This window comes from Physella acuta, unplaced genomic scaffold (genome assembly GCF_028476545.2).
Source record: "Physella acuta isolate Inbredline_101_S28 unplaced genomic scaffold, ASM2847654v3 ptg001583l, whole genome shotgun sequence".
NCBI classification, from domain to species: Eukaryota; Metazoa; Mollusca; class Gastropoda; family Physidae; genus Physella; species Physella acuta.
Window position 1 is genome coordinate 65,979 of NW_026733097.1, and position 26,522 is coordinate 92,500.

At 34.0% G+C, this 26,522-nt stretch overlaps 1 protein-coding gene across 2 annotated transcripts in view; it reads right to left on the reverse strand.

Annotated features, from left to right (window-relative positions):
- The window catches only part of LOC131929011 (mothers against decapentaplegic homolog 3), a 31,436-nt gene extending 5,372 nt beyond the window's left edge, over positions 1 to 26,064 (reverse strand). The window contains exons 1-8 of one of the 2 annotated variants that reach the window (XM_059285204.1): positions 25,715 to 26,064; positions 6,827 to 7,017; positions 6,392 to 6,529; positions 3,509 to 3,568; positions 2,989 to 3,021; positions 2,455 to 2,679; positions 1,001 to 1,138; positions 240 to 384 (exon numbers count right to left, since the gene is read on the reverse strand). In XM_059285204.1, the coding sequence (XP_059141187.1) occupies positions 240 to 384; positions 1,001 to 1,138; positions 2,455 to 2,679; positions 2,989 to 3,021; positions 3,509 to 3,568; positions 6,392 to 6,529; positions 6,827 to 7,017; positions 25,715 to 25,923 (1,139 nt within the window). In that variant the 5' untranslated portion in view covers positions 25,924 to 26,064. Of the gene's footprint in view, positions 1 to 239; positions 385 to 1,000; positions 1,139 to 2,454; positions 2,680 to 2,988; positions 3,022 to 3,508; positions 3,569 to 6,391; positions 6,530 to 6,826; positions 7,018 to 17,896; positions 18,011 to 25,714 lie in introns of those variants that run through there. The other variant, XM_059285205.1, reaches the window with a different exon arrangement.
- Positions 26,065 to 26,522: the final 458 nt, after the last annotated feature.

Genomic DNA, 26,522 nt, shown 5'->3' on the forward strand with positions numbered 1-26,522 from the left:
TTACTAGCCCCACTGATAAAATTACTATCACTCTTAGGCTAGTTCAACTTAGTGCTATAACTGTGCTGAAGTAATGTTATGATACAAAATGTGCATGTATAGCTAATTGACCATCACCAAAGAATTTAAATTCCATAATTGCACCCATTCTATTCACGAACAGTTTCTCCCAGTTTTCTCGCAGCCTCTGCTTAAACAAGATAATAAGTTTTAGCATGCTGAGTATCTCCAATACATACCTGTATTCAGCCCCCCACCCTTTGACAAAGCTCATCCTGATGGTACACATTCTAGTCAGCTGATAAACAGACTCAAATCCCTGGTTCACTGACTGAGCTAGCAAAGCTGCAAACTCTTGATTGTTGAAGATTTTTAAGTTACAGCCTGGGAATAGACAAAAAAATATGTTGTGAACAAAACAAAATTACACAGGTTCTAAAAATGCAGACAATCTGATGGCAAGTCGGGGTGGAAGAGCTGGTTGACTAGCCCAAAATTCTTGAGTTTGGACTTTGGACTTAACATGTAAGGTGTACCTGAGTCCACCCAGCTGTGTACCTAATATTAAGGAAAGTTAAGTCACAGAAACAGATGACTATTTTATGTCTTATTGACCATAAAGTCCAGAAGGTTAGCTTTTTTAAAAAATACAGCAGGGAAAAAAAGTATTATAATTGGATATTTTAAATTGTTAGTATAATTTTAGGATATGACGAGGGCTGGGATATTTGAGATGCAGAATTAGCACACAATTTTCTTAAAACAGTAAAAACAAAGATAAAATTCTTACTAATGGCAAATATATTTGACTAAAAAAAAATAATGTAATAACAAAATAATAATTAGTAAACCTCAATTAAGCCTATTTATTTATTTGTACTGAATTTACTGTAGAAAAATATAAAGGAACAAAATAGTCATGGCACAAGAGTATAGTATTACTGACAGCTACTCAAACTATCGTCTAAAAATGTGCGCTACATGCCTTAACACTGCTCACCTGGGGGTATTTTGCACACTGTGGCAGGGTGCCAGCCATATCTCTGGTTACAGTTGGGAGACTGTACAAACACAGCATTGTCACTAAGACATTCTGCAAATACCTCACCTCCAATATAGTACAACCTCACCCCTCGCCCTGGGAAAATATGAAACAAACATGATGGTGAACTGCAGAAAAACAATTGAAGTGTAAGCTTTGGTTTGAAGAGTGGTATCATCAGTAAAATACTAGTAGAAAAAACACTTGAGCAACATATGCTTTACTATGTTGACAAACACAATTCAAACATAGTATAAATTTCAAGATTTAAAAAAATTTGATACTAAAAGTTTGTTTACATTGACTTATCTTATTGGATTGACACAACAAATGTTTAGGTTTAAATTCTGGAAGTCTGTGGTTAGAGTCCAGAGCTTATTTTACTTTTATTTTTTTCTGCCAATCCATAGATTTAATGAAATATGTTGGTCTAAAGCAGGGGTCTCCAAACTTTTCAGACCGAGGGCCGCATTGACTACCAAATATCAGTTCGGGGGCCAGAGTTTCTTCGGTGTTATGTAGCCGCCCCCCCCCCCCCAAAAAAAAACCTCCACTGCCCCCCCCCCCCCACTAAAATTTTTAATTTATATAGAAATATATACAAATTTCAAGTGCCGCCCCCCCCCCCCCCTCCAAGAAATAAAATCTGAAAGAAACACTGTCGGGGGCCGACAACACACTCGAGGTCCAAGTTTGCTCTCAAATTATTCTTCACGTATTCTACATCTGTGGTTGAGCCCATGTGACCTTATTAAATTCGACATCTTCACCACAGGATTCAGTACACTGCTAATGTCCATAAATTTAGCACTCAAAGGTGGCTGATGAATAAATGAGTGCAGGAGCATTGGTTGTAGAATATTTTTCTCATTCGCTTGTCCAACCAAGCCTTTCTTTATGCCACTAATGTACTTTCCCCCATCAACAGTCAGGTAACTGAGGTTAGTCCAGTCCAAGTTATAATCAGCAAATGTTTTCTTTAACTCATTGAATATATCCTCTCCGGTAACAGTTCCATACATAATATGTAGGGAAGCCAGCTCTTGTGTTATGTTCATGTCTTCATCCACACCCCTAATGAACACAAGCAGTTGAGAGGTGGAACAGCTGTCCAGCGACTCATCCATTGCAATTAAAAAAGAGTGAAATTTGCTTGCATTATTCGCTATTTGAGTCACAATGTTTTCACCAATGTCCGCAACACGGTATGCAAAGGTATTTGCGCCCAAAGCTACATTTTCAAATTGTTTTGAATTTTCTGGGCAAAGTTCCTCAGCCACCTCAACAGACATTTTTTCCGTGGACAAAAAGATCTCCGCGGGCCGGATGAGAGGACCTTGCGGGCCGCATCCGGCCCGTAGTTTGGAGACCCCTGGTCTAAAGAACTTTCAAACCCAGACTGAAAATCTCACCTATATGCCTCCGTGTCATCTCAACTTGCTGTGTTCTGTTGACATTTGACAGAAGACCCAAGCAGAACCTCTCAGAGTTGCTGGGGTCTGTGAAGCCATCCACTGTCAGTGATGGTTGTGAGGCATGAAAGGTCTCCCCCACCCTCATGTTCAGCTCGTAGTAAGCTATAGAACACCAGTACTCTGGCTCTTTGTATGTCACAGGCTGCAACTCTGTGTTGTTGTCTGTTGGGGGGGATATTAATCAATAATTAGGTTTAACACAATTTTAATTAGCCATCCACAAAAATATCCACAAAAAATGTCCAACACTCTGAGAAGGTAGGAAAGGATTTAGTACTTTTGTGGCAAAATGAATAATTGACATTTTAAATCATGATAATGTTCATCAATACCAAAGTTAACTATATTTTTTGTGAGGAAACATTACATTGAGTGGCAGTGGGTTTTAAATAACTACCAATATTATACATTAAAATCAAAGTAAACCTAAGATATATTTTTAAGCCTTATAAGAAAATATTTGTAACTTACCTAATGGAGGACTAGGGGACATATCCACACCATCTAAAAAACAAGGATAAAAATGTTTTTAGTAAGCAAGATCTGTGACAATATTACTGACAATTTTATTGGCCACCTGATTCGTTTTAATATGTGGTGACGTATTGTATAAAAACACCACTAAACTTTTTTACCAAGATATAGAAAATATTCCACACTGGTACTATTTCAAGTAATTTTTTTTATAAATGTTTTGAAAAAATAAACATTCTTTTAAGTTTACAATCACTTGAAACTAATGTGCTTAAAAAAATTGCATGAAAATAGAAAAAAGAGTAGCTTTTCTTTTTGCTGAGTACTGATCATAATGTTATTCAACAACAAAATAGTCTTAAGCGTAGATCTTCAATGGTAGTAAAGTAATAAGATAAATAAACCTAAAATGAAAAGCAACATTACAAAAAATATAGAAGTGTTGATATCATTATTTATTATGTCTTTACACACAACACTTAACTTTAATAGCATTATGAGATTAAAACAAACTTACCCATGCCCTGACTGTCAGTGGTGTCCCCTTCCTCACTCAGATACCCCGGGGAGGGTGTATCTATAAGTAAAAAGAATATAAATATAATATTGATTCATTGGTAGCTGAAAGGCAGGCATTTGGAAAATGAAGTGATATAACTATACATTCTAGATGTGTTGCTGCATCAAAAAGGAGTGACCATATTGTATATGAAACAATTAATTTATATTTAGTAATTGTTTTAGTTTAAATAACATCTAGTAGACTCAACACATTCCCTATAAATAATCATAAAAAAATAAAGTGAAGTGTTTCATTCAAAAATTGTCTTGTTTATGTTATAGAGCTATTATAGAAATAAATTTGTTAAATGTTATTGTTACTTTGCTCAATCTGTAACTTTTTCTTCTAATTGTTCAAAGTAAAAAAAAAGGCACCGAATTGCATATTATCATCAATACAGTAGCTTTTATTAATACAAATTTAAATAAATGGGATGGTGAGGTCTTGTGGTAGAACACAATCACTGACCAAAACCAAGTTTAATTGCCAAATTTAAGACAGTATGACACCCATAGTCTACCCAGCTTTAAGAGTAATAGACTCAAAACAAGACAAGTAAAAGCAGCTAGTGCACGGGTTCCCAACCTGGGGGTCGCGACCCCCCTCGGGGTCGCGAAAGGCTTTCTGGGGGGTCGCCAACTGGTATACTAAACCTTAGTAATTTGAAACAAAACATAAATATTTAGAAGAATTTTTTAAATTCGGCTTTACTAACATCACTGGAAAGGGAATAGAGAAGAAGCAAAGCGTACTGTACAAAGTTGTTCTCAGTCACGAGTTTATGAAATCTTCAAAACTAAAACGTCATTTGAGACGAGTCATTCGAAACACACCAAAAAAGATATTGAGTTCTTTCGTCGGTATGAAGCTAGTTGCAAATGTCAGAGACTTGATCGAACAGAACGTTTTCACCAAGAAAACACAGCATTAGTGCAAGCATCACATGAAGTCGCGACAGAAAATGCCAAGCAAAAAAAAAAAAAACACATTAGGAGAAAATCTCATCAAACGCTGCATGTTGAAGATGGTGAAGTTAATTCTTACATGTCCATAGATGTTAAATAACACATTTTTATTGAAATTAAGCTTTCACCATTGTTTGCTTTTCAAGTTGATAAATCAAAAGACGCGAGTTCGTGTTCGCAGTTGCTGGTCTTTGTCTATATTCATTCAGATGATAGCAAAGAAGAGTTGCTTTTTTGTGAAGATAGCATGGAGAAAATATTTTTTTTTCTTTTTAAATTGGATGATTAAAATGGGTTAAAACGGCTGTGAGGGTTTGTGCGGATGGTGCACCATCTATGTTTAGGTCAAAATCGGGCTTTCAGAAAGCAGAAAAGATTTCGCTCCATAACCACTACCCTCACCAATCGCCATCAAGACTCCATTGCTGGTATAAGTCGTAAATTATATAAAATCTGGAGCCTTCAAAGAACTGAGCAAAAACATTAATATAGATCACAAGGTTCTGCTCTTCTACACTACAGTGCGCTGGCTGTCAAACGAATTGTTGTGAATCGTGTTTTTGAATTGAATCTGAAATCAAATTGTTCTTGGAAATGCAAAGGAAACAAGACCTTTTGGTATACTTAAAACGACATAGAGTGGTTGGAGAGAGTATCATACCTAGCAGATGTGTTCGAACATCAACATAAGCATAACCTGAAGCTTCAGGGAAAATGAACGAATATTATAACTTTCCATGATAATCTCGGGGCATTTTTATCAAAGCTGCAAAATCGGTAAAGAAAATAAATCTTGGAAATATTGTAAATTTGAGAAACTCTGCAGTGTGGTAGATGAATCTAATTGTGAGATAATTAAAATTTTGACAGAAGAAATTTCTGGGCATCTTGAATCTCTTGAAAACGAACTGCAGCGCTATTTCTCTGAGCTGAAAAAAAAAAGCATCTGCATTGACGCATAACCCATTCTCTTCTTCCCTCGATGTTGCCAGCATTCACGATGAATACAAGATGAATTCTTTGATTTGTAGAATGATTCCGCGTAAGATAAAAAACTGCACACTCAATTTTGGTGTAGTATTCACCATTCATACCCAAACGTAAAATTGATGGACTTTTCGAGAATAGATTTTCAACACTATTTTTCGATTAAAAACAAAATTAAGATAATGATAATGACATATGTTAGCGTTAACAAAAAAAAAAATACTTAAAAAAAATTAACCGCGAATGTTTAGTGAATAGTATGCAATTTTACTCATGGTATTAAAACAGTTATCAAGAGTAGTTCATATTGAAAGTCTACCAAAAAAATCTTATTTTAGTGCTTATTGATTTCCATAATAATTTCGGCTTTTTAATTCTATGGGGGTCGCGGGTCACTTAATTTTTATAAAAGGGGGTCGCCACTCGAAAAAGGTTGGGAACCACTGAGCTAGTGCTTGTGATGACTATTGTAATTCTGCCTTATAACTACCAGATTTACTTCAAACAACAATAGAAAAAACCTGCAGCAGTTAAAAAAATTTATTGGCTTGGTAGATCTTATTGGTAGCTGACCACAGAAACAAAACAATGTTTGTCCAAAAAATTTTTAAAAAATAAAAATTAAATTGAAACATTTTTTTTTGGTCAACATTTTGCAGCAGAAATTTTTTTTTAAGAGATGAAGTGCGTCCATATACAATAATAAAATTGAGAAAAAAAATTAACCACATCTCCATATCATACCTAGTTAATTACCTTTTAAAAGACCAACTAGTTGTATGTTTAGTGTTTATACAATAAGAAATGATTTCTGAAAGAGAAACCAGTTCCTGTTAAATAAATCCTAATTAGACAGTAATAATAAAAACAGCATGATTAAACTCACCCGATATATTAAATGGAGTATCATTGATGCTACTGCTTGGGAGATCCGTGTTTTCGGGTATAGTAGTGCTATAGTCTTCAAGTTTGGGCAAGATGTCTGGTATTTCTGTGTGCCTTGGCACCAGAACCCTCGGCAGAGCTGCAAAATTGAGAAGGACACAATAGTTTTATAACAATAAAAATAAAGACATGTAGTTAAAACAGAATTGAATATCTTGAAATGTTTTCACATTAATAGGGTGGAGTTAAAGGTATGTGTTGTTACAAGTTTCACTTAACACAAGAAAAAAAACAGGGAAAAAACAACTGTGCAGCCACGATGGCCAATAAATAAGTAATAATCCTAAAATCAATAGAGCTACATTTCAAAGAAAATAGCTACACTAGGCTTTTTGAACCTACTCTGAAAACAAAACAATAAAAACCAGATACTTACCTACTTCTACTCGTGTGTAATGATATGGGTTAACACAAACTTCGTCTTTCTTCAAATGGAAAGCGTATTCACACCTGTCACCTGGCTGTAGCTCCTGGTGATTCTGGAGGTCTGGCCAACGCCAAAGTCGACAGTAAATGACGTGCGGGAGTCCCTTCCTGTGAAATACTTGGAGTCTACCGTCTAGTGATCTGTTGAACAAGTCAGATGGTAAATGTTCATTATTAACATGCTGTCTAAATGGTGAACTGATGAACAAGTCAGATGGTAAATGTTCATTATTAACATGCTGTCTAACTAGTGATCTATTGAACAAGTCAGATGGTAAATGTTCATTATTAACATGCTGTCTAAATGGTGAACTGATGAACAAGTCAGATGGTAAATGTTCATTATTAACATGCTGTCTAACTAGTGATATATTGAACAAATCAGATGGTAAATGTTCATTATTAACATGCTGTCGAACACACAACCCATAAGTTGATATATCTGTCAAGCAGACATATAATAAACCTGTTATATTGGGGGGGGGGGGGGGAAAGAAGGGTGATCTGTTAAAGAGCAAGTCCTTTATGATGTAAGATGTGCCACAGATCAATCAAATACTAAGGCAACAAGGTGGGGTGAAACTATAGACAACAGTTAATAAAATATTCATAGTTTCTACTCTTCCTACAATAGCATGAAGAACTGTTTTCTTTATATTTTCTTAATGGCCAAATGACATAAATATCAAAATACTTAAATAGACCAAAAGTAAAACTACATTTGTATTATGAACACTGGGCCTAAGCTTATAAAACAAGAAAGGTTACTAAACATTAGAAATAACCAGACACATTAAAAAAAAAATAAAAAAAAAAAAAAAAAAACAAGCACACCTAGGCTATTCTTACACAAAAGAAATCAATATCTGTATTGGTATTAGGTAAAATATATGAAACAGACCAACAGAATAGCTGTACTGTTCCAGTTAGATGTGTACATAATACATTACCAGTACATAGAAGAGCTCACTTGTTTCTACACTGAGAGGGAAAAAAATCATTACCCTCAGCAATGCCACCCAACAGCAGCTCGCGTAGTGAAGTGATTCTATATTTAGATCGTCTATTGTATTCTACAGTACACAAGACCTACTGCCCCGTGTTTAACCGCTATAAGGGGGGGGGGGGGATTATACAGAAAGCAATTTATTTGGTAAAATAAAAAACTTGACCGGCCATCAGTTCGTCTACGTTGATGAAATAAATTAAAAAAAAACAGACAATTAACAAGACTTCGTAACTCACGCCTCCGTTGTTCAATGCTTTCAGTGCATAATTAAGACAACTCAATTCTTGTTTAAAATGAATATTTTAATGCGAATTAAAAACACAACCAGAGACAATAGCAACACAAAGGTCAAGTGTGCATTGCTTCTGTCTCCGGCTGTCAGATTTCGTTAACTGTTGGGCTCATTGATTTTCTTTGATGTCGTTTGAAGTTAATTTCAATCATAAAAACAAACAGTACTATTTATTTTCCAGGCTTGCGAAACTGTTTTTGATGTTGCTATTTTTTTTATTCATTGCTACATCCATTCTTTATTGATAATTGTATGCGTTTATTTGCCTTTTTTTATACCTAACTATTCCAATCGACTAAATCGATTGTCCCCTGTTCAAAATAGACAATATCTCCAACCCAGTTCAGTGACCAAAGACCGTACAAACAACTTAATTATCTGTACTTCAATAGCGCCGATTTTAGAACGTTACAAAGCGTATTTCTGCCTTCCCCGTGAGTCTAACGACAACGTTTACGACAACCAAGCATACATTCAACAACGGTTATTATCTCTATTAAAAAAAAAGAAAACCAGGCCGATATAGATTTAGACGATAGGGTGTAAAAAAAAAAAAAACCGCCATGGCGAAGAGAATAGAATTGTTTCTCTGATGGAATAATTTTTTTGTTCAGCGGTTCTTAGCCTGTAACCTACGGCTCAACGAGAGCTGGCCTTATTATAATCGATTTTCTGAATTTTTTTACTGACCAGTACGGACCACATATAAATATTTTCTGACACGCCAAGGTTACAACAATCTGTGTCCCAACAATACATCTAAAAAAAATGTTTCCTCAATTTATAAAGTTTTCTTTTTACGTACCACTAATTTAGATATACAAACACTTTGATGTCATCACCTTCGTGTCTAAAGATAGTTTCAATACATTTTTTTTTCTAACGACAAAGCTTTTCAACTTACTAGATATTTCAGATTAGAGACAAACATTTTGCTATCGACATATGTGTCGAAGCATCGCTTCTATAAAAAAAAAATGTTTAAGGACAAAAGCTTTTCAACTGACAAGATATCTCAAATTAGATGCACATATATTTTTCGAGGCACCATCTGGTTCTAAACATTGCTTCTAGGCCTATGTTGTTTTTTTTTCTCTAGCGACAGAGCTTTTCAACGTATTAGTTCAACATTTAGAAATCTCAGATCACATACACAAACGCTTTGCTGTCACCATGTGTCAAATCATCGCTTCAATAAAAAAAAATGTCAAAGGACAAAGGACAAAGCTATTCAACGTACTAGAGAACATCTAGATACATCAGATTAGATACACAAGCACGTTACTGTCATCACCATCTGTGTCCTATTACAATATAGTTATAAAGCATTCCTGTTGTGCCACATGTGTTTGTTTACCATTCCACAATTGAACCGAACTTTTTTTTAATGGCGTATTTAGATCGAAATCATCTTTGTGTTTAAAAACATGAGCAACAATAGTAAAAAAAATTGTTTTCACCTCCGCTAGGGCCTAAAGGATATATAAAATCTAGTACGAAGTATGGTAAAAAATCTAACTCGTATAGGTAAAAAAAATACACTATTTTCAAAAGAAAATTATCCACAAAGAAACAAAGAAATCCTGTATATAAAAAACGTACAACAATATTAAATGCGAGCTTTTTTTTTTTTTATAAACAGAAAAAAAAAAAACCCGGACGTTTTTACACAAAGCTAACCGTCAGAATTCCCAGATAAAAACACGCACCACTTTCTCGCATTACAGGCCCCGGGTGCTCCACAATACCCCACGGACTGACCTGCTCTAGATTGGTCCATCACCAGGATGAATATTGATTTTTTTTTAAGGAAAGCACTCGTCTTGTTGAGATATTTTAACTTGGCCGGGTTATAGGATTACAGAGAATTCGATGAAAACAGAAGCCTCAACAAAGAAAGCCCGTGCGGCTTAGTGGGAGCCGAGCTGATGTTACATTACGGCAGGCTCACACCGCATTACCTCAATTCATGTTGAATGATACAAACAGGCAGGGCTAGTTATTGGACTTGTGTTCACATTGAAGCTAAACAATGCAGATCTACTTAACTACACAAAGTCTTTTGTTTTTTTATCACATTGAAGCTAAACAACGCAGATCTACTTAACTACACAAAGTCTTTTGTTTTTTTCAAATTCAACACTTAAATAAAAGCAATAATTACGCAGCCGATTAGTTAAAAAATATAATGTTTCAATTACGTCGAATCTACTGTATAATCTTAGGATTAATGGACTCTACAGCTCATGGTAAAGCATAAAAAAAACCTACTCCACAACATCCCCCTAACTGTTTTTTTAAAAGCCTACCGACTCGATAACACGCCCATGCCATTAACATTTATAAAGAGAATAAAAAAACGTCTCTCAAACAAAAAATAACCGGTCTTTCAAGCAAAGAACCCTATGTGAACAAGAAATACAGATAATTAAAACCAAACTAAGCTACAATCTCAAGTGTTCTATTAACCTTCTTAAAACGAAATAAGCGTCAAGGCATTGTGTTTGTTAAATAACGCGGCGATAGATCCTGATCTGATAGCGTATACAATACGCTTGAACTAACTGTCAAAGGCCAGGTGTTAACTGTTGTGTTTGCTAGCAGGCACACCCACACTTATTCTGTACAACTTTGTACGTACACACTTATTCTGTACAACTTTGTACGTACACACTTATTTTGTACAACTTAGTACGTCAGTTTGTCTGACAACTGCAACCAAACCAGCTAACAGCTACATACTTCATCAAAACAATCAAAAGTTAACATCATCAAGATATTTTATCAGCCAACACTATCAACACCAAGCTATATTATCAAGACAAACAACAGTCGACATCATCAACATCATCAATATATTTTATCAAGACAATCAACAGCCAACACTATCAACACCAAGCTCTATTATCAGACAACTAACAGTCGACATCATCAACATCAACATAGTCAACATCATTAAGATATTTTATCAACAGTCAACATCATAAAGTAAATATATTTTATCAAGACAATCAACAACCAACATCATTAACATATTTTATCAAGACAATCAACAACCAACACTACAAATACAAAGACATTTTATCAACGATCACCATCGAGATATTTTATCAAGGGTCCCATGGAAATTTGTGTTTTGATTTAAAACAACACAATACTCAAGAGGGATGCCATTAAATTTAATAAATACGTTCAAAATATAATAGAAAATCCATTAAAAAAGCTCTCAAACGATGGCTGGTAAAACGCAATAACATCAACAGCTGTCTAGACTTAGGTCGTTCTTTTAGTAACAAAACAATACTTGAATCAAGCGATGATGTAGCCTAATCTACCCCACCAAGTACAAATTAAACTGGTTCATTACGAATCTATTTTTGTAAGCTTTTATAAACATGATACTTTCAGGTTAAGCACGACATTGATAAATGAATTGCGTAATTTAATTCTTTGAAACCCGAATAACAAGTTTTTTTAACCCACATCATTTTTACCTATAACCTTAACTGTAGTGCTAAAATTAAAATAAAAACTAGCCTAAACGCTAAAGCATTAGCTTATGAGGCAATATTCAACCAGAACGTTACCTTTTTTTTTCTTTTTATGTTCTTAACATTGCAAAGTTCACCTTTAAAATCAGTCGTGCCAAATCATTTAGTGCAGAAAATGCGAAATGCGAAACTCGTGTTTGTGTGTTGATTGTGTGTGTGTGTGTGTAGTCTGTACTTGTGTGTTGATTGTGTGTGTGTAGTCTGTAATTGTGGTATGTGTGTGCACCTACACACAGTAATAAAGGAATCAGTTTTCAGTAATATGCTAAACAATCATAAATGGCAGTATTTATGAGCACAGTGTACCACGTGAGATGAGTTTATGAAGCAAACATACGGACTGAAACAGCCTGATAATTCTAGCGAGCATGACTAGCTGTAAGAGAAACCTTGGGACTATTTCCTCTCTCCAACCAAAAGTATCTGGTAACCATGGTAATAGCTAGCAAGTTGTATTGATCAGGGCCTTTCACTGGATACTTCTTTAGTACATGAACAGATTGCGTGATTGGTACAAACTAGTACCAGCGCTGGGGCTATCGTTACCGCACTTTAAGGCCAACTACTATTTATGGTGAAATGACGGTGGCTGTGCCATTAGTAACATAGACAAGCACTTAGAGGCTAACTGTTATTGGTGAAATGTGAAATGACAGTGTTGTGCCATTAGTAACATAGACAAGCACTTTTAGGCTAACTGTTATTGGTGAAATGTGAAATGACACCTCAAGGCTAACTACAAATTATTGGTGAAATGTGTAATGACGGTGGCTGTGCCATAGGTAACATAGACAAGTACTTAAAGGCTAACTACTAATTATTGGTGAAATGTGAAATGACGGTGGCTGTGCCATAGATAAACATAAGACTTAATCAACAAAAATTAAATGGATTTTTTTTATCATTACAAAATCTTTTAAAAGCAAGCAATTTACTTTAAGGAAGCAAGTCTATCAAAAAATGTCAAATACAACTCTAAAAAAATATATTTCAAAATACTTTGTAGATGTTTAGGTTGGTAAAGCAAACATTTCAAATACAACATCAACAGCTTTTCTTTTTTAACCTACATTCGTTAAATGAAAGGTGGGTTATTATGTGACCACTGGACATGACTTAACAAAAATAAAGGAAAAAAATCTAATGGCCTGCTACCTTAATAGCTTTATTTGTTTAAACGGCCAATGTGAAAAAAGGCCTTTGTGCCTACAATTGTAACCGTTGTTTGAATAAATTTGAATGAATAAATTTGAATTTGAATTTGAAATTTAAATTTGAATGAATGGGAAGATGCATTTTAAAAATGTACTACAAAAGATGCGTAAAAAAGTATACGTTCTGAAAGGACTTAGTAAATATCTATATAACATAGAGGAGTGGGTGCGTTAAAAATTATTACATACCAAACGCATCATTGAGAAATATAATGGACTGCATTAATAGCAATGTAATAAAGAGGGGACGGTGAGTTTAAAAAGTATTACACAGAAAACGCATACTTGAGAATCATAAATGGACTACGTAAATAGCAATCTAATGACTGTGACTCTCCCTACAGTATCTCCTACTGTAAACACGAGCATCCATCAATCAATGCGCTACCCATCTCCCAGAGACAACCCTCTACGTTATAAGCAAGGCCAAAGTACAGGAACTAATTTTGGAACCGCTACCCCCTCTTCCCCCATCTTTTAAAATACAAACACAATAGTGGCCAGGGGCCAAAAAAAAAATCACTGACCGAAATCTGGGAGAGTGGATTGATGGAACTGTAAACTCGGTCATCAGGTCTCAGCTGTTTCTGGGGCCTGGCAGGAAACGGAAAGCTTTTTTTTCGCCTCAACAGTACGGGGGCCAATCAGGAGTAATTCAGATTAGAGCTCCCTTCCTAATGAGACATCGCACGCCAATGCGGAGTCCGTTTATTAGTTTATCGGTAGCTATTCAAATGTCAAATAATGGATTGCTAACTTTTGTCTTACCATCAATTAAAAAAAACATCACGCACATGTTTATTTTTTTTTTTAGATCAAAGCAGGAACAGAACTTTTTTTTTAAATAAGCAAACCCGACACAATATAAAAGTATCGCCATATCCTACATACTTCAACGTGAATCTTAACCTTGGCCCTAAAGCTAACGGTAAAATGAATAAGAATCTCCAACAAAAAAAACAACCCAACAAAAACCAAATTACCAAGTCAAGTTTACAGTATAAAAATAGACATACAACTAACAGTTCGAAAGGTCGGTTCTCTGAAGCTGATTTACGAGTTTCTTTATTCACCACACAGCTAAATAAGAATTGGATGGCAGTCATCGCTTGTTGTTTCCTTTCTAGGCAGAAAAATGAATGAATTACTTTACAAGGTCGACTAAATACAATATCTATAGAGACACGGGTGAGATACTCCAGTTATGTCTTAAGCCCTTTCAAAGATAACATTACAATGCTATTTTTTTAATCAAAGAAGTTCATTTAATTATAGGTTGTGAAGTATATGATAGTGAATTTTTTTTATTCAAGATTTTAGATTAGTGTTGTTGATCTTTCAATTAAATCAACGTTGTAGTTGGCTGTTTGTTTTTAAATCGCGGCTAGTTAATTCTTGAAAAAAAAAAAAACACTTGTTTGACCTGTTATTACGACATAAGTGATCGCCCTTCAATGACGTCACGAATTAAGGGGGGGGGGTAGATAGAGTTGAGCCTTTTTTCATCCATGTGTAATGCTGGTGAGGGATAACATGATACAGCATACGTTACATTTCTTGTGAAAGCATTCTAACAGTATTTTAGGGGATGGGGGGAGGGGCTAACATTTTATGAAGACGTGTGTGTACAGAAGATGAGCGATGTCTTATATGCACGGCCTGTCAATAAAGTAAATCAAGCATGATTAGGTCATCCTGATCCAACAGCCTGCATAGCATACTGCATTAAAACAGCTGTAGACATTAGGGTATCGCTAATGCTAGTGTATGTGTGTTACATGCTACAATGTTAGCATGCATAACCGCAACTTTCAACATGTGAGCATATATAGCAACGATTTAAAAAAATTACTTAAAATCAGAGGCGGAGCGAGGGCGGGGGGTGCGGACCGCACCGGGTGACACCAATGCAAAATGTTTAGAGGAAAAATGCCTTTTTGCCAGTTCCTATTAACAGACTATAGGTACACCTCGTTACTATTAAGTCTGCAGCGATTAAAGCTTAGTAGCGTACATGTACGCATATATATATATATATATATATATATATATATATATATATATATATATATATATATATATATATATATATATATATGTATATACACCACGAAATGCCGCTCTGGTGATATCCGACTTAGCTACGCCACTGCTTCAAATTACACAATAACAGGGAAATTAGCAACGAAAAATAAATTTATTAGAGAGTTCAGTAAGAGCTTATAACTTATGCTGAAAAATATTTTTTTAGCTTTAAGAATAACATAAAACTTTGTACAACTAGTCAAAAACCTTGAACTGAACGCCCCATAACAAAATTTTAAAAATTGAGCATCACGCAAGCTCTTATGGATCTAATTCCTAATGAAAAGTGGTGTTCCTCATTTTTTTCCCCACAGCGCTGCTTGACAATGCGCCCCAGTAGATATATCAAATTACAATGACTTAAAAATCTCAATTTTTATTGTAAGAAAAAAAATGGAAACAGAGCACAACGACAAATGTACGATAAAATACGAGTCAGGTCCAGCTGATTTATGATAAAGACGCAAAAATACGAAAAGACCTTAAGAAAGTTCACATTCGTCAAGAACCAGAAGAACATCCTAATATGTCTTAGACCGCTGGCCATTTATTTTGTTTTTATTGATAAAATAAAAACTAAAGAATCAGCTTATTTAGAGAAAGCTATTTACAGAACACATCTAACCTAAATCGTTTATAGACACGAATACCAAATCGCATACAAAGACATTGTTACTGCATATATATATATATATATATATATATATATATATATATATATATATATATATATATATATATATATATATATATATATATATACATACATATATATATATATATATGTATATTTAAAAAAAAATGATCACTTCAGAATGAAATAATGGTGCGTATTGTTTTACATTTTAAAAATATGTCAAATTGACCGTACATACTTAAGTTTAAAGATAAGATTGTCAAACACTCACCAAGTTTAAAGATACGATTCTCAAACACTCACCTAACCTATTCCTCACGCCACGCTGCAAGATTTCTTAACGATAAAACTGCTTCGGAATATCCTATTCACATGAGAGAGTAAAACGCTTATCAAAATAACGACTACTTGGACCCCCGCATAAAAGAAGCAGCCGCTGGGCTAACCTTGTTATAAGCTGTTGCAGACAGTCGAGTATTTTTAGCACTGTCAATGGCAGCTTACTGGTGTCTATTTAGTCTGGAAATATCGATAGCAGCGGGCCGAGCGGGCGGTACACGACAAACACTCCAGCTGACTAGCGACACACGTGCTTGTGTGAGCGCATCGTCTCAGTCAATGAAGACATTGGAATCTCAACACGGAAATAAAAACACCAATAGAACAATAAAAAAATACAATATTAGACAGAAAGCAGCCAAATATATTTAAAATGTTGTGCATTAAATTCGCAAAGCTTAAATAGTCACGTCAATTAAAATTAATTATAATTAGGATTAGGACTATCCATTCGCAACGATTGAGTGCAGTTCATGTTATTAAAATTGCAACTTAATTTACAATAATAATAGCTAGACGTCTAGAGCCTAGAGACAAAGAGTCTGAGTGACGTGCATGCTTTATCTTAGAACCACATTTCTTACTTAAAAATTGGCCTAGCTTTGAACATCGTTTTAAGCTAATTTTATTTAATCATTGAGTGAGGGAAACGGTGGGTTTCTAATCTTGTCATATACTAGATCTACTTATAGGCCTACTAAATCCTAACATACTAAGCCTAACCTAGGCCAGAAATGCAACAAAGAGATCTCTACAAAAAGACTTTTTTGTTAATATAATAGCATAGTGTGGCTCGAAATAGCTTTTAAAACTATGAGTTTAGATTGAGGAACAATAAAATATATTTATGTGGCCTTGATGTACAACTATTTTATATAATAAATGTCAGCTGACGGCTAACGTCAAGACAAAGGGTTACGCCACGCAAGCATATGATTTATTTAAACTAAAATATTATCACCTACCGAATAAAGAAATAATGAAAACACCTGCCAGAATCCTACTTCACAGACAGTGCAGAATTTTTTTTTTTAATTGCTAGTTGTCTGGATAAAGCCTGTCCATGAACTTTGACCTTCCGGAACGTAATGTTGATTTGGGTCGATTCCAAAATAATTTTAAAAAAGTAAAAACCACATCAAGAGACGGCTAATTTTTTTCCCCCTCCTTTTAGGGTACGGAGTATAACACGGCAATAACCACGATCAGACCGGTGGGTATGGAATAAAGCTGCTGGAGTACGGCAAACGTCAACACCATTCATTACAAACGAACACCTCCATCGAGCGACTACAGTGTGTAGACTCCCGCACTTGACAAGTTTTCGACACATCGCTGTCATACTGGCGACCAAGTGGGTGTAAATGTTTGACTCGGTACACGCTCGTTTGAATGTAGAGCGACTGACTCGTAGCGACGGACTCTTCCAAAATTTGAAAATATTTAAGTTAATACTAGTAGTAATAATAGAAGTATTGTAACTTCTGGTTTAGTGTATGCTCACTCAAATTAGGGTTACAAATACACAGAACTGTGGTTTGGATTAGCGTGGACATCAGCCAAGTCATGCTAGTTTTTATGTACAAGATTTCATGTAATCGAACACGCTTTTAAAAAGAATATTCCATTGTTTTAACACTAAATCGGACAATAGTTTTAACATTATCGGACTAGATTCTATAGTATAACAAGTATAAAATAATTTGAATTTAAGAAACAAAACGAGGGAGAGAGATGGACCTCTTACTTTGCCTCTTAGTTTCTATTTTATCTTTGAACTATGTTACTTATTATTACTTAACTAAGTTAGACTAGTAAGTACTAACTGTTGGCTATTCTAAATAGACATGTATTTAAATACAGTCATTCACACATTTATTCCGGTACACTTACCGATGAAACGACAGTCCCGCCTTTGTTTTGTAAACAAATATTAAAAAATGCAAGCGAAAAACCCAATGCGGACCGACACGTCGCAGTATCATCCAGTAAGAAACTTGCAGCCAATCTAAGGCCAACCCTCGAGGAACGCTACACGCTCTATGCCAGCGAGAGCCAGACGTGTTGACCCAATTACACGAACAGCTGTACCTAAGGAATGGGTTGCTCTGTAATGTGGAGCACGAGTTCGAGTCAACCTTAGAGGGGGAGATGGGGGGGGGGGGGGGGATAGCAATTGACGACCTACACAGAACTGATGGAGCATTATTGATTAAATACACCCCCCCTCAATATTTTAACCATCCTCGTAATTAAAAACAACCAATGGCTAAATGCCACTTATTTGTGATCGTATTTATTAAAGCATGTAGCAGGGCAAGGTTTAGTTTTCAACAAAGCGGTAATACGACCGTATTGATTAATGCGATCTACCATGACAAGCAGTATAATAGTATTACATTATAGATCTAGAAGGTGTGGATTTTTTTTTTAAAGGTAAGTATTGATTCAACTTATAAATTAAATTGTGTGCCGACTGGTAGAAGAATAAGTTAATCCGCATTTTTTACAACAAACTTACAGACATGATGATTTAGGCCTAGTCACTAGAATATCTCTAATATATATGTACGATTCGCTTTGTTGAGCAAACAGTGTGCAAGAGTAGGTCTAGATCTATATCCGATAAAGAGACGGGAATAGTCGTTAATGTTAGCTAGATCAGTACTGAAAACGTGACTCTAAAATTATCCCCAAACCTGAAATCAACACACATCACAGGGTTTAAAAGTATCGCGTCATCACCTATTCCAGTTTGTGGATAAGAAAAATGACCAAATTTTTTAAACTGGTAGTTATCGTTTTTTTTTTTCAAGGCATCCTACTCAAAAAGAGGCTGTGTAGAGTGTAGACTGTCATCCATGTTTGATGTCCAAATCAAGTAAATTTGTTATTCAATCTCATGTGTCTAGCCGTTCAAATTACATCTTGTATGTAGTGTAAATAAAGTTTTGTGTTTTTGTATCTTTATAACCAGACCCCCCCCCCCTCCCCCACTACACACCCACCCTTTGGTCCACAACATGCGTTTGATAAACTAGACGGACTTCCGCTCCCCCCCCCCCCCTCTGCACATTATGTTGGTAATCCATAAAAAGAATATCCAGTAATCGCATGCAACGTATTCATCACAAGCGAGACCGCAAGAGATGGTTATTTATTTTTTATTTTTTAAACCGGACTGGTGACTAAAGCGATACAATCAGTGGGTCGGTCCAAGTGACGCTTGGGAGCATTCGTTTTAGTTTTAACAGTCGCATGAAAAAAATGGGTTATATTTCTTTGTTTCTGAATCACGAAGTGACGCCGTCACAAGTATGATAAACATTCTGCGGTCACATTTAAGTGAGACCTGTGTGTACTACTAGTATTCGTGTTACAGACCCCTTATTTAGGATGTGGGCTACTATTTACACTGTGCTCGAAAAAAATTAGAAAGTTTAGTTAGCAATCTTAGTACTACGAGATAGCATAAGGACAGTGAAACAATAGATAGAACTACAGTTAAAGGGTGAAACAGTTTAAATAAAAGTCTGTCACACACAATCATCTTGATGTATGCTTTCATTCAGTGGCGTAGCGAGGTCGGGTGTCACTCAGTGCGGCACTTAATGGTGTCACCCCCCCCCCCCCCCAGAGGCGTAGAAACCCTTCCCGGGGACAAACTTTCAAATTTTCGATTTGCATCCCCCCCCCCCTCAAACTTTCGATTTGCCCCCCCCCCCCTCCCCCTCAAACTTTTGATTTGCACCCTCAAGTTTTTCTCTATATATTTTGCTAATTTTTGCCTTGGTGTCACCCCCCCTAAATGGTGTCACCCGGTGCGGTCCGCACCCCCGCCCCCCCCCCCCCCTCGCTACGCCTCTGCTTTCATTACATGTTACACCCAAGCTATGCTTAATTTTCACAATATTTCTTTGGGAGCGTGGTTAAAATTGTACAATAGTATTTATGCCTACTCAAAGGGGGAAACGTATTCAACGTTACGAACACCTAGCGGAGCGATACAACAATTTTACTATAATTACTTGGTGCTTAGATATTTGACATAAAACGAATCCATGTAGAGTCTACATCGTATTTATGATACACCCACCCCTAAGTTAAAACGTGCTTTACCGGTTATTAATATATATCTAAACAGTATGAACGTTTATTTTCTAACGTGGTGTAGTCCTATTAACTTCAAATTTACCAGAGCTATTATGTTAATCCAGAACTGATGTGTAGTACTTGACGTTATAGTAAGTGTCCCAGATCGAATAGCACAATCCCATTTCTCACAACCAACCAAGCCAAAAATTCGCCTACAACATGTTGCGAAATAATATTATCAATACTGTCCCCGTATCATATTCAATAAGATGTAAAGTGTACTTATATCATCAAAAAACTGCCCGTTAAGTTAACGCTTTGTAAATTAAATTAGGACACAATTCCTCCGATGTGTACATTGCACCTATTATGATAGTTTATAACAATAATAAAGAGTTAAAATCGGTTCAAATGAAATTATACCTTATTTTAAATCAATATCACAGTATTCAACAAAGTAACACGAGAATCTAACATACAAAAACACAGCCTAGTTTGTATTGATCTTTAAAAACTTGCCAATCCACGCAGAAATCGAGTGGATAACAAAAACACCATGTTAGGGCGGGCCATCAACATTCCAAGAGGAATCAATGGACTGTAAACTTGTTTGGTAAAGGTTTTAATTTAAAATTTAAAAAAAACTTGCATCGACTTCACGGCCTAAAAATAGAGCTCTCAACAACACGACAACTATGGGCAACCACCCAGCTCTAAACAGCTACAGCTGTTAGCAACCACCCACTTCCTAACAATCCTCTATCTCGCAGCATATTGATAATAAAATAATATTTAAAAAAAAAAAAACAGTTAACAACCCTCTAGCTCGATACAAAACCAAAAAAAACCCATCAGAAACCACCCACTTCCCAACAACCCTCTAGCTCGCAGCAACCAACCCCACCCCACCCCTTAAAAAAAAACGCCCACCACCTCTCAGCAACCATCCAACTCTAAGAATTCCGCGTTATTGATCACCAATACTTGACCTTGAACTAATTTAAGATCTCAGATCGGAGTGGGCGAGTGACCTACATTTTGTTATTTTTCTTTCTCGGATTTTTTTAAACTAAAAAGAAAACTGTACAAATTTATATTTTAATTTAATCTGCAGTAGTTATTTTTTAATAAATATTAAGTTTTAAATGCTCAAGCGTAAAAAAAATGAAAGCCAAACTTTTTGCGTACATAAAATTGTCAAACGTAAATTTATGTAATAACAATGGAAAATTACGCAAACTCAATAAAGAGTTGAAAGATTTTCGATATAATGGCAAAATAATAGTAAATTAATATTTAAAAAAAAAAAAAACCTTAAAAATTTGAAAACCCAAATAGACATCACGACGTTATCTCTACTTTTCCTAACTGCAAACTAAATAATCTACTTAGGCCTAAATTTAAAAAGTCTGGAATAATGATATTCAAAATAGTTCTCAAACAACACTTAAAGTATATATAGATCTATATGATTTTTTAAAAAATAATATTATCAATACTCTATTATTTCACGAGGTGGAAATTATTTTAATTTTTTTTTAAACAGGAGAGATAACTCATGAAATACAAAAAGTTTATGAAAGCCCGAATTACTTTTCTTTACACACAAAAAAAAAAACGATCTTATCTGGGTGAAACAAAGCGATAACATAACTTAAAATCACAGAAGCTTTATTGGAATACTTTCATATTTAATGTTAAAACATAATAGTATCACATTTAATCTGTAGAACAGAGCAAGATGCACAATACTGGGTACAGATGAAACAGAAGAACTTAAGAAGACTGATTTGAAGTTGTGTTTACTGTTGTTATATCTCAATGAACAAGAGCGATGAGGAAATGTTAAATGAAGTGAAAGTACAATTTATTCTTGATTATTATCTAATTTATCTATTGTTCTAACAATACAACCCCCATTCCCCACTTCAATGCAAAGTTGGGATAATAATTGTACAGATTGTAAGTGAAGTCTTGTTGATTAGCGCAATATACATTTCTAAAGACTAGCACTTAGTATAACAAATAACAATATGCTTCAAGTATTAAGGTTAATTAATAATTTGTTTGATTTATTCATTTTCTACCTTAAATGTTTAAACATAATTCACTTTAACTAGGTAAACTTATGTTTATTTTTATAAATAAGAATACTCAAGATATTTTCTTCTTAACAAAAATGTACTTTTTATTCTGCATATTTCTTAAATTTTTAAAGTACAAAACACCATATAAATTTAACATTTGATAAAGTCAAGTTACTAGTTAGGTCTAGTATTATGGGAAAACTATGGCTCTATTTTGTTTAGATTTCTTTTATTGATATTTGAAGTAAAATAACAAATCCTATTTAAAGAATTACACATAAATATTTTTAAATACTACTAAATAATTTTAACAACAATAATGAATAACTAATTAGGAAACAAAAACCATAATTTAAATATGTTTACTGTAACATACTAGTTGCTAAGCCAATTCAAAACTTAAAATACAGTAAAACAATATAATAATTACATATAGGGCTTTCAATCGGATTATAGATCAGTTTCAAAACTGAAAATCTGATCATAAACAAGAAAGTTATTTTTTTTTGTCATTAAAAAGTAGATGCAAACGAGATAATCCAAGTAATAACAAATTATTTTCTTTATTTTAACTCTATTTTATATTACAGAATATATTTGTATGCCTTGAACCTAATTGTGGTATTTAAAATAGTCCTCCATTGTTACATGATTGCTTGATCTAATGTTATGTAATTCCACCTTTTGCTAAGAATTATACCATAGTGTACTACGCATTTTACATTTTAGTATTTATTATATTGTACATTTGAAGCAATAGATCAAAGTAACTACAGCTAGACATACAATTAATTTAACTAGCACCAACACACAGTATTTTTGTTTTTAGCAATTTAATATACACCATTATCAATTTTTGACTTAATAAAGAATAAAGAACAAATTATTTCATAACTATATTTTCAATTATCATTTATAATATATAATTTTCTCTCTATAAATGTAGGCTCCACTACATGTTATATGGCTGAATAAATTCCTTGTTACTTTATGAATAAGCTATTGAAGTTAGGGGAAGTTTACTGAATTATATAATGGCTCCTGTGTAAAATTGGCTATTTTAATTAGGTATTGTCAACTAAAATAAAACATAAAAAACTGCGGGAGCAACAATTCTTCAATGGTATTCACCAGGGAAAAAAGTGTCCCTTTAATTATTTTTTAAAAAGGGAGAGGGTTGTTAAAACAGATATGTTAATATTATAAATTGTTGATTGTGTGGGTTTTTTTATGACAGATATTTTTGGTGACTAAATACAATTTTTTAAAAACCATAAACAATTTGATTTTTTCTCATTTTTTCCCGGAAAAAGTAAACAAATATGGCATAATTAGGTCTTGTTGTCTTATAAAGCTGATACAAAATATTAACTAACAAAGTTTTAAGTTAAAAAAGGGGCTGCTTAAATTAAATTAATGTCAGATGGATGTAAATGAATAGAAATATAACATTAAATCAAACAATTACTTTCGTGTTCACTTATACTTATAGTGGTATACACATTTTATAGCTTTTTTAATATTTAATTTCTGATAATTTTTACTTTGAACTTTTGTTTTCTTTCATTTGAAGGTAAAATTGACAAAAGACATCCATGTCAACAATAAAGAATCAGGGGTTTCACATCACATCAAACAGATTACAATTAGTGTAATACTATTGGCATATCAACCTTTTAAAAAATGCAGCCTTTACTAAATAAAATGTAGGACAAGTTCAATCAACAGTAAATATTACTTATTATTATAAGTGTGAGTACAGTAGGCCTACTTAACAATGACATTGTACACAACCATGAAAATAGCGGTGCCATTACTCAATATTCAAAGAGGAAATATTAATAGCCCTAAACTTTCATCATAAGCTAGGACAAGTCTAGGTTTATTTCAGTTCTTGAGCTTATTTGTTTATACTAGGAAAAATGTTTTTAATGCTTTCTGTTCCATGAGTGCTTTAAAAATTGCCTGTTGTCCAGCTCAATTTCTAAACACTTTTTTTCATCGATGTGATATTTTTCAAGAATAATCATGTTTTCTTCTGCTGTTAATAAAAGTTTCTTAGTTATTTTAACCATCATTCATGGATCAGTTTTTTTCCGTGTGCATATTCTGCGCCAATATTGATGTCATTTTAATTTAAGAGTCACTTGTTCACTTTTAGTTCATTGTATTTATAACAGTATTTGTCTTTACTACTTTTTTTGGCAGGTATTTGAAGCAGAAAATAAAGTAATAATAAAATGATGAAACATTGTACAAAATCATTTTTGTGGACCCAATGTACATTATAATTTTTTACATTTGATCATAGCAATTAGCATACTTTTTTATTGTTTAATTAATTGTCATAATACATTAGTAGTAATAACTTATTATATTGTCATCTTATAGCCAAACTTATAGTACTACTCTGACAATAGGTAAAGAATTTAAGTCTGTGACTTTTATTTTCTTATTTTTCTTACTGTAATCCTTTTTGTATTCAATTAATCCACAATAATCAAATGTCATATCTTTACGATAAAGTATGGTTGTACAGAAGAGTGCATAGACTGAATACAAATTTTAGTCTACAGTTTAGTTCATGCCCTTGGAGGGTACCAAACTTTAAGTTAAGGTGGCTGAGGTCACAAAAACAGGTAAACTCAAAGACAATATCATCTGCACCACTGAGCATCTGGTCTAAAAACCTTTTATTTAGTAAAAGGAAATTTTACTAGCGACTATCTCACTAATCAGAATCAGAATGTAGAACTAGTCTACAACTTATTCTTAGGCCTAACTCATTTCATTCAAATCAAAATCAATTTGAGTTGACTTTGAGACTTCTGTCTCCGTAATTTTGTGAAATGTGTGATGAGTGTCACAGGGGGTTTACATTGTGTGACGTCACACTTTTGCATTTTTAGTGATGTAAGAAATTGAATTTTAGCTGTTATTTCGAATTTTAGAATTTTTTTTTAAACTGCTTTAATAAATTCAAAGGTAATAGAATTGATTAAAATATTCTAAATTAACCGAGCTCAGTCAATATATTAGAAAAAATCAAGGTTTAAACAAATGTAACCAAAATTTAAGGAGATTAGAAGGCTGATTTTAGACTTAGAGGGTAGTGTTGTTAAGTGTAGTGTACTGTAACAGTAGATCTAGTAAGAGTAGATTTAGAGTTTAGTCAATTTTAGATGTGTAGTTGATGTGTAGCTTAGTCACTAGTCAGGATTGGCGTTAGGTTAGACCAGTTATAGTACTAGAGTACTAGACTAGACTAGATAACCTAGCTAGTGTAGTGATATTTTTTTATAGTTAGTGAATCAGGTTTAAGTTTAACAAGTTTTATTTTACTAACAATAATACTTACCTACATTAAAAGTAACAGTTACACTACACTTCACTACAGTGACACACTTTAGTACTTTACTACACAACAACAGTGACAACAAGTTTAACACAACTTCAACTTGGCTAGATCTAGAAATATAGATCTAACTCTATTGTTTAAATTTTTTTTAAAGTAAATAAGATAACTTACCGTGGGATTGTAATGCATTTAGTACAAGAATCTTGGGTTGAGAGTGCTTTTGTTAGTTCATCTAAGCCACCAGTTTTCTTTAACTTCTTCACCAAACTTTTCACTGCTTTCTCTGCCCATTTGTCATCTTTTTCGTGTTCGCCTTTTTTCCAGGCTAGGAGTCTCTTAACTATGGGTGGGGTAAAGGGGGAAAGAGGTGATGACATCATAATTACAGTATTCCCGTATATTGTCTTCAAAAGTTAGAATGCAACATGACAAATGAATATCCAACAAAAACAATGTAAAGCATTGCACTCATTGCATTGCAACAGAACGATGTTTAACGTCTGCCATATTGAATGAGTTGAATGGCCAAATAACGTACCATTGCCAATGAATGAATAAAAAGAGTTCTCAATGTAAAGAAGACTTCCAATAAGCGTACGGTCTTGAAAAAAAAATCATGAATTGAATTAAGTGTAAGGTATTTCACAGTACCAATATATTTATACGAAGATATATATTTTGCATTATTTTAATATAATTTGCAATATATATTAATTCGCGATGGGCGTAATATTGTGTGTCTATAAATAGAATAGGGTAACCGTTTTTAAAAAAAAATGGGTCATATTTTTATTTTTGTTAGAGCGGGTACTTAATCAAGTTAAGATAATTTAATCTAGCTGCTGGAATCTAAATAACAAAAGAAATAACATAAATATTATTTGAGAAATACCCCGTTCCAAAACAAAAATAATTAAGGCAAAGGGACGTGTTACTTCATCAACATGAACGGACTTGGGCTGAAAAATATAAAATAGGC